A 19,517-nucleotide genomic window follows, 5' to 3' on the forward strand; every position below is an offset into this window, starting at 1 on the left:
AAAGTATTTATGTTGGAAAGGAAGAAGTAAAACTCTGTCATAGACGACATAGTCTTTTACATAGAAAATATTAATGAATCTACATAAAAGCTATTAGAGCTAATAACTGAGTTCAGGAAGGCACAGAATCCAATATCAATATACAAAAACAATTGCTTATCTATCCATTAGCAATGAGCAATATGAAAATGAAATTGAGAAAACAATTCCATTTGTAGTAGCAAATGGAAGACAATAATACATGCAATGGAATATTACTCAGACTTTACGAAAGGAAGCTCCCCACTGTTGCCAATTTTATTCAACATAGTATTGGAAGTCCCAGCCATAGCAGTTATCCTAGAAAAAGACATAAAATGCACCCAAATTGGAAATGAAGATGTAAAACTGACAGTATTTGCAGATGACATGATAATTTTAAGAAAACTCTAAAAACTTCACTGAAAAGCTGTTAGAAATAATAAATGAACTCAGTTACAAAATTAATGTACAGAAATCTGTTGCATTTCTGTTCACTAATAAAAAACCAGTAGAAAGAGAAATTAAGAAAACAACCTCATTTACAATTGCATCAAAAAGAATAAAGTAACCATGAATAAATCTGACCAAGGAGGAAAAAGACTTTTACTGTGAAAACCATGAGACATTGATGAAAGAAATTGAAGCCAATACAAATAAATGTAATGATATATCATGCTTATGGATTGGAAGAATTAATGTTGTTAAAATGTCTGTACTACCGAAAGTAATCCAGATTCATGCAATCCCTGTCAAAATACCAATGGCATTTTTCATGAAACTAGACCAAATAATCCTAAAATTTGTATAGAACTACAAAAGTCTTGAGAAAGAAGAGCAAAGCTGGAGGTATCATGCTCCTTGATTTCAAACTATACCACAAGCTATAGTTATCAAAACAATATGATACTGGCACAAAAACAGACATAGATCAATGGAACAGAATAGAGAACACCAAAATAGACCCATTTTTATATGGTCAATTAACCTATGTCAAAACAGTTAAGAATATACACTGGGGTCCATCAGTAGATGAATGGATAAAGATGATATGGTACATATACACAATGGAGTATTATTCGCCATAAGAAGAAAACAGATCCTACCATTTGCAACAACATGGATGGAGCTAGAGGGTATTATGCTCAGTGAAATAAGCCAGACAGAGAAAGACAAGTACCAAATGATTTCACTTATTTGTGGAGCATAAGAACAAAACAAAAACTGAAGGAACAAAACAAGAGCAGATTCACAGAACCCAAGAATGGACTTAGAGTTGCCAAAGGAAAAGGGACTGGAGGGGGTGTGGGTGGGAAGAGAGGGAGAAGGGAAATAAGGGGCATTACGATTAGCACACATAATGTAGTGGGGTGGGGGCATGGGGAAGGCAGTATAGCACAGAGAAGAAAAGTAGTGATTCTATAGCATCTTACTACGCTGATGGACAGTGACTGTTGTGGGTACTTGATAATGGGGGGAATCTAGTAACCATAATGTTGCTCGTGTAATTGGAATATTAATGACACCAAAATTAAATAAAGAAAGAGAAAGAAAAAGAATATACACTGGGGAAAAGACAGTCTCTTCCATAAATGATGTTAGGAAAATTGGAGAGTTACATGCAAAAGAATGAAACTGGACTGCTTTTTGACAGCATATACAAAAATAAACTCAAAGTGAATTAAAGACTTAATGTAAGACCTGAACCATAAAATTCCTAGAAGAAAACATAGGCACTAAACTCTTTCACTTCAATCTTAGCAATATTTTTTGGATATATCTCCTTAGTCAAGGGCAACAAAAGCAAAAATACACATATGGGACTATGTCAAACTAAAAAGCTTTTGTGCAGCAAATGAACCAATCAACAAATGAAAAGGCAGATTACTGAATAGGAGAAGATATTTACAAACAGTATATCTGAAAAGGGGTTGATATCCAAAAAATATAAAGAACTCATACAACTCAATAACAAAAAACAAACTACTGATTAAATAATGCGCAGAGGACCTGAACAGAAAATTTTCAAAAGATGACATACAGATGGCTAACAGACACATGAAAAGATGTTCAGTATCAATAATCAACAGGGAAATGCAAATCAAAACCACACTGTAATACCACTTCACACCTGTTAGAATGGCTTTTATTAAAAGAATAAATAGCAATTGGTGAGAATGTGGAGTGAAAGGAAACTCATACACCATTGGTGGGAATGTAAATTGATGCAGACACTATGGAAAAGAGTACACAGTTACTGAAAAAATTAAAAATAGAACTACCATATGACCCAGCAATTCCATTTCTAGGTATTTATCCAAAGAAAAGGAAAATTCTAATTGGAAAGGTATGTAACCTTATGTTCATTGCAGCTTTATTACTATAGCCAAGATAGGGAAACAACCTAAGTGTCCATCAATAGATAAATAAAGATATGGTATATGTGTGTGTGTACATACGCACACACACACACACACACACAATGGAATATCACTTAGACACAAAAAAGAATGAAATCTTGCCACTTACGACAACGTAGATGGACCTAGAGGGTATTATGCTAACTGAAATAAGACAAAGACAAATGCCATATGAGTTCACTTATATGTGAGACCTAAAAAATAAATGAACAAACAAAACAAAAACACTCATAGATACAGAGAACAAACTGGTGATTGCCAGAGGCGAGGGTGGTGGGGGTTGAGCAAAATAGATGAAGGTGATTAAGAGATACAAAAATAAAATTTACTTGTAAAATAAATAAGTCACAGGGATGTAATGTTTATCATAAGGAATATAGTCAATAATATTATAATAACTTTGTATGGTGACATATGATAACTAGACCTATCATAGTGATTATTTCATGATATGTAAAAATATTGAATCACTATCTTGTACACTGGACACTGATATAATACTGTATGTAAATTATAATTCAATTAAACTAAATAAGTGGAACTCAAAGTTCTTTTAAAGTAGAGGTTACTGGCTACATTGATTCTTAATAATGTGTGTTTGATTTTATTAGTGAAAATTAGAAACACTCCTTTGAATGTATTTTTATAAAGTTTGTTTTTTCCATGTCGTTAAAACCTCTGGAAAATACAATATAGGAGTAAAGTTTTTTTAAAAAGGAAGGAAATTCTGACACATAATATAACATGGATGAACTCTGAGGACATTATGAATGAATAAATTGAATAAGCCAGTCACAAAAAGACAAATCCTGTAAGACTCCACTTATATGCAGTACCAACTGTAGTCATTTCATAAAGATAGAAAGTAGAATGGTGATTGTCAGGTACCAGAGGCGTGGGGTGAATAAGGAGTTGTTTAATGGGTATAGAGTTTTGCAAGGTGAAAAAAGTTCTGGAATTTGGTTGTACAATAATGTAGATGCACTTAACACTACTGTACTGTACACTTAAAAATGATAAAATTTATGTTATATGTATTTTACTGCAATTAAAAATAATAAAAATAAGGGCAGAGCCAAGATGGTGGCATGAGTAGAGCAGCAGAAATCTCCTCCCAAAACCATATATATTTTTGAAAATACAACAAATACAACTATCCCTAAAAGCGAGACCAGAAGATACAGGGCAACAGCCAGGCTACATCTACACCTGCAAGAACCCAGTGACTCGCAAAGGGTGTAAGATACAAGCTGCGGCCCGGTGGGACCTGAGCACCCCTTACCCCAACTCGCGGCAGGAGGAGAAGAGTTGGAGTGGGGAGGGAGAGGGAGCCCAGGACTGCTAAATACCCAGCCCTAGCCATCCATACCAGAGTGCAGACACACAGTGCGTGGGATGCTGAATACTAGGAAAACGGGACAGTAAAACCTGCGAGCAGGTCCCTGCAGCTGGCACCCCTGGGACATAGAAAAGTGAGTGCTTTTTTTTTTTTTTTTTTAATTGAAGGGTAGTTGACACAGAGTATTACCTTAGTTTCAGGTGTACAACACAGTGATTCAACATTTATATACATGATAATTCTAGGTACCAGCTATCACCATACCAAGTTGTTAAAGTATTTTGACTATATTCCTTATGCTATACATTACATCCCGGTTATTTATTTATTTTACAATTGGAAGTGTGTTTATATATATATATATATATATATTTGTGTGTGTGTGTGTGTGCGGGCATCTCTCATATTTATTGATCAAATAGTTGTTAACAACAATAAAATTCTGTATAGGGGAGTCAATGCTCAATGCACAATCATTAATCCACCCCAAGCCTATTTTTCGTCAGTCTCCAATCTTTTGAAGCTTAACGAACAAGTTCATACATGGAGTACAAATTCTTACATAGTGAATAAGTTACATGGTGAACATTACAGGGGCAGTCATCACAGAAGCTTTCGGTTTTGCTCATGCATTATGAACTATAAACAGTTCAAATATGAATATTCATTTGATTTTTATACCTGATTTATATGTGGATACCACATTTCTCTCTTTATTATTATTATTTTTAATAAAATGCTTAAGTGGTAGGTAGATACAAGATAAAGGTAGAAAACATAGTTTAGTATTGTAAGAGAGCAAATGTAGATGATCAGGTGTGTGCCTGTAGACTATGTGTTAATCCGAGCTAGACAAGGGCAATAAACATCGGTGTATGCAGAAGATTTCTCTCAGAACATGAGGGGGTGAGGTTCTAAGCCTCACCTCTGCTGATCCCCATTTTCTCACCTGACGGCCCCCTGCGACTGTGCCTGTCTTAGGTTGTTCCTCCCTTGAGGAATCTTACCCGTCTCTGGCTAACCAGTCATCTTCCGGGGCCATACAGGGAAATGTTAAGTTGGTAAGTCAGAGAGAAGCCTTATTGTTTGAAAAGGTTAGCTTTTTACTTCTTTGCATATTTATGCCCTGTGGCTTCTATGCCTGGCATTTGTCTTGAGGTGTCTTTACCACTTGGAAGAATTATGATACTCAGTAAATTCGACATGTGGCACGAGTTCTATTTAAAGGTTGTAATTAGGTAGGAAGAAGAAAAGCTATAGAAGTAGCAGGCAGAAGAAAACCTGGGAAGATTGATTATTTCTTTGACATATCTTCTTGTAGAGTAACTTCAGCATGGATAGGTTTTAAACTACTAATTAAATTGTGCGCACACATTAACATAATAGGAATATAGTTACCTAACCAAAGCATACCTGTAATTACCAGCCATCTCCAGTGAAACCAAGAAAACCAGTTAGGCACCTTAGGCATTTGTGAAAACTTATCTATGATATGGTGGATATTGTCCAACTGAACTTGAACAGTCTGAGAGAAATCAGACAAATTAACCCATTCCTGGGGAATGTTCACATCCCTTATGTTCTTTTAACAGTAAATAGTCTGTGGTTGTAAGATTTTGGAGTGCTACAATTTGCACTTCTCCTAATTCTTGGTTGAGTTCCAACAGTATAGATCCAGTCAAATTTGTTGTTTTACTGTGTGCACAGGCCAGCTTAGATATCTCCTTCATCCTTCCCATGGCAAGTCCAGGAACTGGTGGGATGAGTGCATCTACACCTGTGGCAGTGCGTGGATCTTTGTTGGGGTTTTTTTTTTTTTTTTGCTTATCATCTTCTGTCATGAGTCTTCCCGAGAGTGCTGATGTTGGAAGTAAGTGAGTGCTTTTTAAAAGACTTAAAGGGACAGGGACCTCACAGCTGGACAGAAGCATCCTGGGACACTTAGCCCAGCAGCTGGGAATCCTGGGGAACTCCAGGTGCCCTAACCCCCTGGGCGGCAGCGCAGCTTGGAGACCCCTCACAGAGATAAACAGCCTCCCGCCCGTTTTCCCTCTGATGCCGCCGCTCTGCCTTAGTGGAGCAGCAGCCTGAGGCTGGCCACGCCCACAGCAACTGCGGAGCTTAACTCCACATAGCCGGGCAAGAATCAGAGACTCTGTCTGCGCACAGCTGCCAAGCACAAGCCACTAGGGGTCACCATTCTCCCAGAAGAGGAAGGCCAAAAACCAGCAAGAAGGGACGTTCTCCAGCCAACACTTGCGCCAGCTCCGCACAAGTACCTCTATCGCCATGAAAAGGCAGAAGAATTTGATACAGACCAGACTAACACAGACATCCTCCCCTGAGAAGGAATCTGGGGATATAGACCTAACGAATCTCCCTGAAAAATAATTCAAAATAAAGGTCATAACCATGCAGACAGAGCTGCAGAGAAATATGCAAGAGCTAAGGGATGACATCCGGAAGGATATTACAGAAATGAAACAATTTCTGGAAGGATTTATAAGCAGAATGGATAAGACACAAGAGGCCACTGATGGAATAGAAACCAGAGAACAGGAACGCATAGAAGCTGACGCAGACACAGATAAAAGGATCTTCAGGAACGAAAGAATATTAACAGAACTGTGTGAACAATCCAAAAGGAACAATATCCACATTCTAGGGGTACCAGAAGAAGAAGAGAGAGAAAAGGGGATAGAAAGTGTCTTAGAAGAAATAATTGCTGAAAACTTCCCCAAACTGTGGGAGGAAATAATCGTTCAGACCAAAGAAGTATACAGAACTCCCAACAGAAGGGACCCAAGGAGGACAACACCAAGACACATAATAATTAAAATGGCAAAGATGAAGGACAAGGACAGAGTTTCAAAGGCAGCTAGAGAGAGGAAAAAGGTCACCTACAAAGGAAAACCCATCAGGCTATCATCAGACTTCTCAGCAGAAACCTTACAGGCCAGAAGAGAATGCCATGATATATTTAATGCAATGAAACAGAAGGGACTTGAACCAAGAATATTGTATCCAGCACGATTATCATTTAAATATGAAGGAGGGATTAAACTATTCCCAGACAAGCAAAAGTTGAGGGAATTTGCCTCCCATGAACCACCTCTACAGGGCATTTTAGAGGGACTGTTCTAGATGAGAGCAATCCTAAGACTAAATGGATGTCACCAGAGAAAATAAAATCACAGCAAAGAAAGCAGACCAACCAAATACTAACTAAAGGCAAAAAATAAAATCAACTACCCACAAAAGCAGTTAAAGGAAACACAAGAGAGCACAGAATAAAACAACAACATACAAATAATGGAGGAGGAGGAATAAGAAAGGAGAGAAATAATCACCCGTGTTTATAATAGCTCAATAAGCGAGTTAAATTAGACAGTAAGATAGTAAAAAAGCCAACCTTGAACCTTTGGTAACCACGAATCCAAAGCCTGCAATGGCAATAAGTACATATCTTTCAATAATCACCCTAAATGTAAATGGACTGAATGCGCCAGTCAAAAGACAGAGTAATAGAATGGATAAAAAAGCAAGACCCATCTATATGCTGCTTTCAAGAAACTCACCTCAAACCCAAAGACATGCACACACTAACAGTCAAGGGATGGAAAAATATTTTTCATGCAAGCAACAGGGGAAAAAAGCAGGTGTTGCAGTACTAGTATCAGACAAACTAGACTTCAAAACAAAGAAAGTAAGAAGAGATACACAAGGACATTACATGATAAAGGGGTTCATCAAATGAGAGGATATAACCATTATAAATATATATGCACCCAACACAGGAGCACCAGCATATGTGAAACAAGTACTTACAGAACTAAAGGAGGAAATAGAATGCAGTGAATTCATTTTAGGAGACTTCAACACACCACTCACTCCAAAGGGTAGATCAAACAGACAAAAAATAAGTAAGGACACAGAGGCACTGAACAATACACTAGAACAGATGGTCTTGACAGACATCTACAGAGCTCTACCCCCAAAAGCAACAGGATACACATTCTTCTTAAGTGCACATGGAACATTCTCCAGATAGACCACATACTAGGCTACAAAAAGAGCCTCAGTAAATTAAAAAAGATTGAAATTCTACCAACCAAGTTTTCAGACCACAAAGGAATAAAACTAGAAATAAATTGTACAAAGAAAGCAAAAAGGCCCACAAACACATGGAGGCTTAACAACATGCTCCTAAATAATCAATGGATCAATGACCAAATTAAAATAGAGATCAAGCAATATATGGAATCAAATGACAACAATAGCACAAAGCCCCAACATCTGTGGGACACAGCGAAGGCAGTTCTAAGAGGAAAGTATATAGCAATCCAGGCATATTTAAAGAAGGAAGAACAACCCCAAATGAATAGTCTAATGTCACAATTACCAAAATTGGAAAAAGATTAACAAATGAGGCCTAAAGTCAGAAGAAGGAGGGGCATAATAAAGATAAGAGAAGAAAGAAATAAAGTTGAGAAGAATAAAACAATAGGAAAAAATCAATGAAACCAAGAGCTGGTTCTTTGAGAAAATAAGCAAAATAGATAAGCCTCTAGCCCGACTTATTAAGAGAAAAAGAGAATCTACACACATAAACAGAATCAGAAACGAGAAAGGAAAAATCACAACGAACCCCATAGAAATACAAAGAATTATTAGAGACTTCTATGATAACTTATATGCTAACAAGCTGGAAAACCTAGAAGAAACAGACAATTTCTTAGAAAAATACAACCTTCCAAGGCTGGCCAAGGAAGAAACGGAAAATCTAAACAGACCAATTACCAGCAAACAAATTGAAGCAGTAATAAAAAACTACTCAAGAACAAAACCCCCAGGCCAGATGGATTTATCTAGGAATTTATCAGACATACAGAGAAGACATAATACCCATTCTCCTTAAAGGTTTTCAAAAAATAGAAGAGGAGGGAATATTCCCAAACTCATTCTATGAAGCCAACATTACCCTAATACCAAAACTAGGCAAAGACCCCACCAAAAAAGAAAATTACAGACCAATATCCCTGATGAACGTAGATGCAAAAATACTCAACAAAATATTAGCAAAACGAATTCAAAAATACTTCAAAAGGATCATACACCATAATCAAGTGGGATTCATCCCAGTGATGCAAGGATGATACAACATCCAAAAATCCATCAACATCATCCACCACACAACAAAAAGGACAAAAACCACATGATCATCTCCATAGATGCTGATAAAGCATTTGACAGAATTCAACATCCATTCATGATAAAAACTCTCAACAAAATCGGTATACAGGGGAACTACCTCCACATAATAAAGACCATATATGATAAGCCCACAGCCAACATCATACTGAGCAGTGAGAAGCTGAAAGCTTTTCCTCTGAGATCAGGAACAAGACAGGGAAGCCCACTCTCCCTACTGTTATTCAACATAGTACTGGAGATCCTCGCCATGGCAATTAGACAAAACAAAGAAATACAAGGAATCCAGATTGGTAAAGAAGAAGTTAAACTGTCACTATTTGCAGATGACATGATACTGTACATAAAAAACCTAAAGACTCCAGTCCAAAACTACTAGAACTGATACTGGAATACAGCAAAATTGCAGGATACAAAATTAACACAGAGAAATCTGTGGCTTTCCTGAACACAAACAATGAACTAATAGAAAGAGAAATCAGGAAAACAATTCCATTCACAATAGCATCAAAAAGAATAAAACACCTAGGAATAAACCTAACCAAAGAAGTGAAAGACCTATACCCCAAAAACTACAAGACACTCTAAGAGAAATTAAAGAGGACACTAGCAAATGGAAACTCATCCCATGCTCTTGGCTAGGAAGAATTAATATAGTCAAAATGGCCATCCTGCCCAAAACAATATACAGATTTGATGCAATCCCTATCAAATTACCAACAACATTCTTCAACGAACTGGAACAAATAGTTCAAAAATTCATATGGAAACACCAAAGACCCCAAATAGCCAAAGCAATCCTGTGAAGGAAGAATAAAGTCAGGGGGGGATCTCACTCCACAACTTTAAGTTCTACTACAAAGCCACAGTAATCAAGAAAATTTGGTACTGGCACAAGAACAGAGCCACAGACCAGTAGAACAGAATAGAGACTCCAGACATTAACCCAAACATATATGGCCAATTAATATACAATAAAGGAGCCATGGACATACAATGGGGAAATGACAGTCTCTTCAACAGATGGTGCTGGCAAAACTGGACAGCTACATGTAAGAGAATGAAACTGGATCACTGTCTAACCCCATACACAAAAGTAAATTCGAAATGGATCAAAGACCTGAATGTAAGTCATGAAACCATAAAACTCTTAGAAAAACACATAGGCAAAAATCTCATGGACATAAACATGAGTGACTTCTTCATGAACCTATCTCCCCGGGCAAGGGAAACAAAAGCAAAAATGTACAAGTGGGACTATATCAAGCTGAAAAGCTTCTGTACAGCAAAGGACACCATCAATAGAACAAAAAGGTCTCCTACAGTATGGGAGAATATATTCATAAATGACAGATCTGATAAAGGGCTGACATCCAAAATATATAAAGAGATCATGCACCTCAACAAACAAAAAGCAAATAATCCAATTAAAAATGGGCAGAGGAGCTGAACAGACAGTTCTCCAAAGAAGAAATTCAGATGGCCAACAGACACATGAAAAGATGCTCCACATAGCTTGTCATCAGAGAAATGCAAATTAAAACCACAATGAGATATCACCTCACACCAGTAAGGATCGCCACCATCCAAAAGACAAACAACAACAAATGTTGGCGAGGTTGTGGAGAAAGGGGAACCCTCCTACTCCACTGGTGGGAATGTAAATTAGTTCAACTATTCTGGAAAGCTGTATGGAGATTCCTCAAAATGCTCAAAATAGAAATACCATTTGACCCAGGAATTCCACTTCTAGGGAATTACCATAAGAATGCAGCAGCCCAGTTTGAAAAAGACATATGCACTCCTATGTTTATCACAGCACTATTTACAATAGCCAAGAAATGGAAGCAACCTAAGTGTCCATCAGTAGATGAATGGATAAAGAAGATGTGGTACATATACACAATGGAATATTATTCAGCCATAAGAAGAAAACAAATCCTACCATTTGCAACAACATGAATGGAGCTAGAGGGTATTATGCTCAGTGAAATAAGCCCAGTTTGTATTCCATCAATGGCCTCTTGCACCTCATCCAGTCTGCTCTTAAGTCCTTCCAGAGATTATTTCATTTATCTATTCTCCCTCTGTATTTGCTCCTTCAGCTCTTGCATATTTCTCTGTAGATCCATCAGCATGGTTATGACTTTTATTTTGAATTCTTTTTTGGGGAGATTGGTTAGGTCTATCACCCCAAACCTCTCTCTGGGGTTGTCTGGACTATTTTGGACTGGACTAAATTCTTCTGCCTTTTCATGGTGATAGAGGTAGCTGTAGGCACATATTGCATGTGTCACCTCAAAGAACAAAGTCCTTTCCTGCTTGCTGGTCACCTTGCCCTGTTCTGCTACCTGTGTTTGTTATCCACTCTCCTGAAGTAGCCGCTGGGTTTATCCCCTAAGCTGCTGTGGGCGGGGTCTCCATCAGAGTAGCTCAGAGTCCTGCGGGGAGTGGCAGGCATGCCGGGTGCACTCTCCTGTGAAAGCAGCACCCCTGCCCGGCAGCTGTGTGCCAGCAGTGACCTTTGGGTCTGGCCCAGGTGGCTGTACGCTGGGCTGAGATTCTGGGTGGCTTCTGGGGACACAGCTGCTCCTAGGCTGCTCCTCCACTGCTGCCACTGGCTCCCATGGGCTGCTCCTGGGCCCCTCTGATTCTGCCACCACTGGCGTGTGCAGGCCACACTCAGACTCCTATGGCGCTGCTGCTACCGGCACGCATGGGCCACTCCCAGGCCACTCGGTCGCTGCCACCATGGGCTCGTGCAGGCTGCTCCTGGTCCCCGGTGGCACCACTGCTATGGGCTTGTGCTGTCTGCTCTGTCGCTGATGCCGCCAGCTCATGCGGGCCACTCCCCTGCCACTTGGCCAGTGCTGCCGCAGGCTCGTGGAGGCTGCTCCTGGTCCCCTGTGACACTGCCACCCCTGGCACATGCTGCCACTCTCCCACTACTGGGCTGGTGTGTCGGGGTCCATACCAGTTGGGGGAATGACTGTCAGGCTGCCTATCACTGTGAGGGGCTTCAGTGCTGCGCTGCCACCCAGGTGGTTAGGTCGCCTAGAGTTCCCCGGGATTCCCAGCCTGCTGGGCTCAATGCGCTGGGATGACTTCATCCAGCTGTGGGGTCCCTGTCCCTTTAAGACTTGCAAAAAGCACTCGCTTTTCTTTTGTCTCAGGCGCTGGTTGCAGAGACCTGCTCGAAGGTTTTGCTTTTCCATTTCTCTAATATCCAGCACCCTGTGCACCGTGTGTCTGTGCTCCCGGTGTGGATTTCTAGAGCTGGTTGTTTAGCAGTCCTGGGCTTTCACTCCCTCCCCATTCCAACTCCTTTCTTTCCACTGGGGTCTGCTGTAGCAGGGTGTTTAGATCCCTCTGGGCCGTGGCTTCTATCTTATACCCTTCGTGTGATGTTGAGTTCTTGCAGATGTAGATGTAGCCTGGCTGTTGTACTGTATCCACTGGTGTCCCCTTTAGGAATAGTTGTATTTGTTGTATTTTCAAAAATAAATATGTTTTAGGGAGGAGATTTCTGCTGAACTACTCATGCCACTATCTTGGCTCCCCTCCTCCTGATCCATTGTTTTTTTAGGAGAATGTTGTTAAGTCTCCATGTGTTCGTGGGGTTTTTTGTTTTCTTTGCATTCTTTATCTCTAGTTTCATACCTTTGTGGCCTGAGAAGCTGGTTGGCACAATTGCAGTCTTTTTTAATTTACTGAGGCTTGTTTTGTGGCCTAGTATATGATCTATTCTTGAAAATGTTCCATGTGCACTTGAGAGGTATGCGTATCCTTGTGCATTTATGTGGAGTATTCTGTAGATGTCTGTTAGGTCCATCTGTTCTGATGTGTTGTTCAGTGCCTCTGTTTCCTTACTTATTTTCTCTCTGGTTTATGTGTCTTTTGGTGTGAGTGATGTGTCAAAGTTGCCTAGAATGAATGCATTGCATTCTATTTCCCCCTTTAATGCTGTTAGTATTTGTTTCACATACTTAGGTGTTCCTGTATTGGGTGCATAGATATTTATGCTTATGTCCTCTTGTTGGGCTGACCCCTTTATCATTATGTAATGTCCTTCTTTCTCTCTTTTTACTTTCTTTATTTTGAAATCAGTTTTGTCTGATATCAGTACTAGTACTCCTGCTTTTTTCTCCTTATTGTTTTCCTGAAATATCTCTTTCCATCCCTTCACTTTTAGTCTGTGGGTGTCTTTGGGTTTGAAGCGAGTGTCTTGTAGACAGCATATAGATGGGTCTTGTTTTTTTTATCTGTTCTGTAACTCTGTGCCTTTTGATTGGTATATTCAGTCCATTCACATTCAGGGCAATTATTGATAGATATCTACTTATTGCCATTGTAGGCTTTAGATTTGTGGTTACCAAAGGTTCAAGGACAGCTTCCTTGCTACTAACAGCCCATCTTAACTTGCTTATTACACTACTTCAAACACAGTCTAAAGGTTTTTTTTTTCTCTCCCCTTCTTCTTCCTTCTCCACTCTTTATGTATTAGGAGTCATATTATGTACTCTTTGTGTATCCCTTGACTAACTTTCTGAGTAGTTGATTTAATTTTGTATTTGACTAGTAATTATGTACTTCCTTTACTGTGGTTTTATTTTCTCTGTGAGAGCTATTTAGCCTTAGGAGCACTTCCATCTAGAACAGGTCCTTTAAGATACACTGTAGAGATACTTTGTTGGTGGTGAACTCCCTCAGCTTTTGCTTACCTGGAAACTGTTTAATCCCTCCTTCAAATTTAAGTGATAATTTTGCTGGGTTGAGTATCCTTGGTTGGAGGCCCTTCTGTTTCACTGTATTAAATATATCATGGCACTCCCTTCTGGCCTGTAAGGTTTCTGCTGAGAAGTCTGATAGCCTGATAGGGTTTCCTTTATAAGGGATCTTTTTTCTGTCTCTGGCTGCTTTCAGTATTCCGTCCTTGTCCTTGATCTTTGCCATTTTATTTATTATGTCTTGGTGTTATCTTCCTAGCTTTCTTGTATTGGAAGATCTATGTACCTCCATGACCTGAGTGACTATTTCCTTCCCCAGATTGGGGAAGTTTCCAACAGTTATTTCCTCAAAGAGACTTTCTATCCCTTTTTCTCTCTCTTCTTCTGGAACCCATATAATGCAAATATTGTTCTGTTTGGATTGGTTACAGAGCTCTCGTATTATTCTTTCATTCTTAGAGATCTTTTTCTCTCTCTGGGCCTCAGCTTCTTTATATTCCTGTTCTCTAATTTCTATTTCATTTACCATCTCCTTTACCTCATCTAATCTAGTTTTAAATCCCTCCATTATATTTCATTTCATATGGTGTATTTTTCAAAATTTCTGTCTCTTTATTGAAGACCTCCTTGAGATGTTGAATATTTTTCTGTTGCTCCATGAGCATGTTTATGACTTTCATTTTGAAATCTTTATCAAGAAGATTGGTGACTTTAGTTTCACTAAGCCCATTCTGGTGTTTTTTCTTTTAATTTTGTTTGGACCAAATTCCTTTGCTGTTTCATATTTTTTAGTGTTTCCTATGAAATAATAACTCTGTGTACGTAGTGCCCATTAGTGCCCAGAAGCTCAATTTCCTGTTTGGGAGCCCTAGCTATTGGTGAGCAGTGGGCTTAGTGCCTTTCTGTCTTGCTTGTCAAGTGAGCTATATGGGCCATAATAGATTTGCTTCCATATCTTGTCTATTGTAAAAAGTGCTGTGATAAACATTGGGATGCATCTGTCTTTTTGAATCTGAGAACTTGTCTTCTTTGGGTAAATTCCAAGGAGTGGGATTCCCGGGTCAAATGGTATTTCTATTTTTAGTTTTTTGAGGAACCTCCATATTGCTTTCAACAATGGTTGAACTAGCTTTCCTTCCCACCAGCAGTGTAGGAGGGTTCCCGTTTCTCTGCATCCTCACTAGCATTTGTTGTTCTTAGTCTTTTCTATGCTGGCCATCCTTACTGGTATGAGGCGTTATCTCATTGTGCTTTTAATTTGCATTTCCCTGATGATTAGTGATGTGGAGCATCTTTTCATGTGTCTGTTGGCCATCTGAATTTCTTCTTTGGAGAAGTATCTGTTCATATCCCCTGCCCTTTTTTTAATCAAGTTATTTCCTTTTTGGATGTTGAGGTGTGTAAGTTCTTTATATATTTTGGATGTTAAGCCCTTGTCGGATATGTCACTTACAGATATATTCTCCTATAATGGTAGGATGCCTTTTTGTTCTATTGATGGTGTTCTTTGCCGTACAGAAACCTTTTAGTTTGATGTAGTACCATGAGTTCATTTTTGCATTTGTTTCCCTTGCTCGAGGAGATGTGTTCAGGAAGAAGTTACTCATGCTTATATTCAGGAGATGTTTGCCTATGTTGTCTTCTAAGAGTTTTATGGTTTCATGACTTACATTCAAGTCGTTAATCCATTTCGAGTTTACTTTTGTGTATGGGGTTAAACAATAATCCAGGTTCATTCTCTTACATGTAGCTCTCCAGTTTTGCCAACACCAGCTGTTGAAGAGGCTGTCATTTCCCCATTGTATGCCCATGGCTCCTTTATTGTATATTAATTGACCATATATGGTTGGGTTTATATCTGGGCTCCCTAGTTTGTTCCATTGGTCTATGGGTCTGTTCTTATGCCAGTACCAAATTGTCTTGATTACTGTGGCTTTGTAGTAGTGCTTGAATTTGGGGGGCATAATCCCCCCAGCTTTAGTCTTCCTTCTCAGAATTGCTTTGGCTCTTTCAGGTCTTTTGTGGTTCCATATGAATTTTAGAATGATTTTCTCTAGTTCATTGAAGAATGCTGTTGATATTTTGATAGGAATTGCATTGAACCTGTAGATTGCTTAAGGCTGGATGGCCATTTTGACAATATTAATTCTTCCTATCCATGAGCATGGGATATGTTTCCATTTATTGGTATCTTCTTTAATTTCTCTCATGAGTGTCTTGCAGTTTTCAGAGTATAGATCTTACACATCCTTGGTTAGGTTTATTCCTAGATATTTTATTCTTTTTGATGCAATTGTGAATGGAATTGTTTACCTGATGTCTCTCTCTGCTAGTTCATTGTTAGTGTATAGGAATGCCACAGATTTCTGTGTATTAATTTTGTATCCTGCAACTTTTCTGAATTCAGATATTAGATCTAGTAGTTTTGTAGTGGATTCTTTATGTTTTTTTTTATGTATATATCATGTCATCTGCAAATAATGACAGTTTGACTTCTTCCTTGCCAATCTGGATGCCTTTTATTTCTTTGTGTTGTCTGATTGCCATGGCTAGGACCTCCAGTACTATGGAGTAGAATAAAAGTGGGGAGAGTGGGTATCCTTGTCTTGTTCCCGATCTTAAAGGAAAAGCTTTCAGCTTCTCGCTGTTAAGTATAATGTTGGCTGTGGGTTTGTCAAGTATGGCCTTTATTATGTTGAGGTATTTGCACTCTATACCCATTTTGTTGAGAGTTTCTATCATGAATGGATGTTGAATTTTGTCAAATGTTTTTTCAGCATCTTTGGAGATGATCATGTGGTTTTTGTCCTTTTTGTTTATGTGGTGGATGATGTTGATGGATTTTCGAATGTTGTACCATCCTTACATCCCTGGGATGAATCCCACTTGATCATGATGTATGATCTTTTTGATGTATTTTTGAATTCGGTTTGCCAATATTTTGTTGAATATTTTTGCATCTATGTTTATCAGGTATATTGGTCTCTAATTTTCTTTTTTTGCAGTGTCTTGGCCTTGTTTTGGTATTAGAGTGATGCTGGCCTCATTGAGTGAGTTTGGAAGTATCCCCTCTTCTACTCTTTGGAAAACTTTAAGGAGGATGAGTATTAGGTGTTCACTAAATGTTTGATAAAATTCAGCGCTGAAGCTGTCTGGTCCAGGGATTTTATTCTTAGGTAGTTTTTTGATTACCAATTCAATTTTGTGGCTGGTATTTGGTGTATTCAGATTTTCTGTTTCTTTCTTGGTCAGCCTCGGAAGGTTGTATTTTTCTAAGAAGTTGTCCATTTCTTCTAAGTTATCCAGCTTGTTACCATATATTTTTTCATAGTATTCTCTAATAATTCTTTGTATTTCTATGGTGTCCATAGTGATTTTCCTTTCTCATTTCTGATTCTGTTTATGTGTGCAGACTTTCTTTTTTTCTTGATAAGTCTGGCTAGGGGTTTATCTATTTTGTTAATTTTCTTGAAGAACCAGTTCTTGCTTTCATTGATTCTTTCTATTGTTTTATTCTTCTCAATTTCAATTATTTCTGCTCTAATCTTTATTGTGTCCCTCCTTCTACTGACTTTGGGTCTCATTTGTTTTTCTTTTTCTAGTTTCATTAATTGTGAGTTTAGACAGCTTATATGGGATTGTTCTTCTTTCCTGAGGTAGGCCTGTATTGCAATATACTTTCCTCTTAGCATGACCTTTGCTGTGTCCCACAGGTTTTGCAGTGTTGAATTATTGTTTTCATTTGTCTCCATATATTGCTTGATCTCTGTTTTTATTTGGTCATAGATCCATTGGTTATTTAGGAGCATGTTGTTAAGCCTCCATGTGTTTGTTGGATTTTTCGTTTTCTTTGCATAATTTATTTCTAGTTTTATACCTTTGTGGTCTGAGAAACTGGTTAGTACTATTTCAATCTTTTTGAATTTACTGAGGCTCTTTTTGTGGCCTAGTATATGATCTATTCTTGAAAATATTATATGTGCACTTAAGAAGAATGTGTATTCTGCTGCTTTGGGGTGTAGAGTTCTGTAGATGTCTGTTAGGTCCATCTGTTCTAATGTGTTTTTCAGTGCCTCTGTGTCCTTACTTATTTTCTGTCTGGATCTGTCCTTCAGAGTGTGTGAAGTTTTGAAGTCTCCTAGAATGCACTGTAATGAATGCATTGCATTCTATTTCCCCTTTTAATTCAGTTAATATTTGTTTCACATAAGTAGGTGCTCCTGTGTTGGGTGCATAGATATTTATAATGGTTATATCTTCTTGTTGGATTGACCCCTTTTTCATTATGTAATGTCCTTCTTTGTCTCTTGTGACTTTCTTTGTTTTGAAGTCTATTTGATCTGATAGAAATACTGCAATTCCTCCTTTTTCTCTCTATTAATTGCATGCAATATCTTTTTCCATCCCTTCATTTTTAGTCTGTGTATGTCTTTGGGTTTAAAGTGAGTCTCTTGCAGGCAGCATATAGCTGGGTCTTGTTTTTTGTCCATTCAGTGACTCTATGTCTTTTGTTTGGTGCATTCAGACCATTTACATTTAGGGTGATTATTGATACATATGTACTTATTGCCATTGCAGACTTTAGATTTGTGGTTACCAAAGGTTCAAGGTTAACTTCCTTACTATCTAACAGTCTAACTTAACTCACTTAATATGCTATTACAAACACAATATAAAGGTTCTTTTCTTTTTCTCCTCCTTTTACTTCCTCCTCCATTATTCATATATTAGGTATCATATTCTGTACTCTGTCTATCCCTTGATTGACTTTGGGGATAGTTAATTTAATTTTGCATTTGCCTAGTAATTTGCTATTCTACTTTCTTAATGTGTTTTTATTACTTCTGGTGACAGCTATTAAACCTTAGGAACACTTCCATCTATAGTAGTCCCTCCAAAATACACTGTAGGTATGGTTTGTGCAAGGTAAATGCTGTCAGCTTTTGCTTATCTGGAAATTGTTTGATCCCTCCTTTAAATTTAAATGATAATTTTGCCAGATAAAGTAATCTTGTTTCAAGGCCCTTCTGCTTCATTGCACTAAATACATCATGCCACTCCCTTCTGGCGTGTAAGGTTTCTGCTGAGAAGTCTGATGATAGACTGATGGGCTTTCCTTTGTATTGATCTTATTTCTCTCTTTGGCTTCTTTTAGTAGTCTGTCCTTATCCTTGATCTTTGCCATTTTAATTACTATATGTCTTGGTGTTGTCTTCCTTGGGTCCCTTGTGTTGGGAGATCTGTGGATCTCCATGGCCTGAGAGACTATCTCCTTCCCTTGATTGGGGAAATTTTCAGCAGTTACCTCCTCAAAGGCACTTTCTATCCCTTTCTCTCTCTCTTCTTCTTCTTCTGGTACCCCTGTAATGTGAATATTGTTCCGTTTGGATTGGTCACACAGTTCTCTCAATATTCTTTCATTCTTAGAGATCCTTTTTTCTCTCTGTGCCTCAGCTTCTTTGTATCCTCTTCTCTAGTTTCTGTTTCTAGTTTCTAGTTTCTATTTACCTTCTCCTCCACTGTATCTAACCTGCTTTTAATACCCTACATTGTGCTCTTCAATGCTTGAATCTCTGACCAGAATTCATTCCTGTGTTCTTGAATATCTTTCCATACCTCCATAAGCATGTTAATGATTTTTATTTTGAACTCCCTTTTAGGAAGAGTCATGAGGTTCATGTCATCTTTCTCAGGAGTTGTATTCATAATTTTACTTTGCACCAGGTTCCTTTGGCATTTTATATTTGTATATGGTGCCCTCTAGTGTCCAGAAGCTCTACTCTCTGGATCTGCTCTGCCCTG

General features: G+C 38.4%; 1 protein-coding gene across 1 annotated transcript in view; it reads left to right on the forward strand.

Annotated features, from left to right (window-relative positions):
* Window positions 1-19,517, forward strand: part of SPMAP2L (sperm microtubule associated protein 2 like) — a 104,614-nt gene that overhangs the window by 72,361 nt on the left and 12,736 nt on the right. The window contains 1 exon segment of the mRNA XM_057503241.1: window positions 9,471-9,492. Coding sequence (XP_057359224.1) covers window positions 9,471-9,492 — 22 coding nt within the window.

Source organism: Manis pentadactyla, chromosome 5, assembly GCF_030020395.1.
Source record: "Manis pentadactyla isolate mManPen7 chromosome 5, mManPen7.hap1, whole genome shotgun sequence".
NCBI lineage: Eukaryota > Metazoa > Chordata > Mammalia > Pholidota > Manidae > Manis > Manis pentadactyla.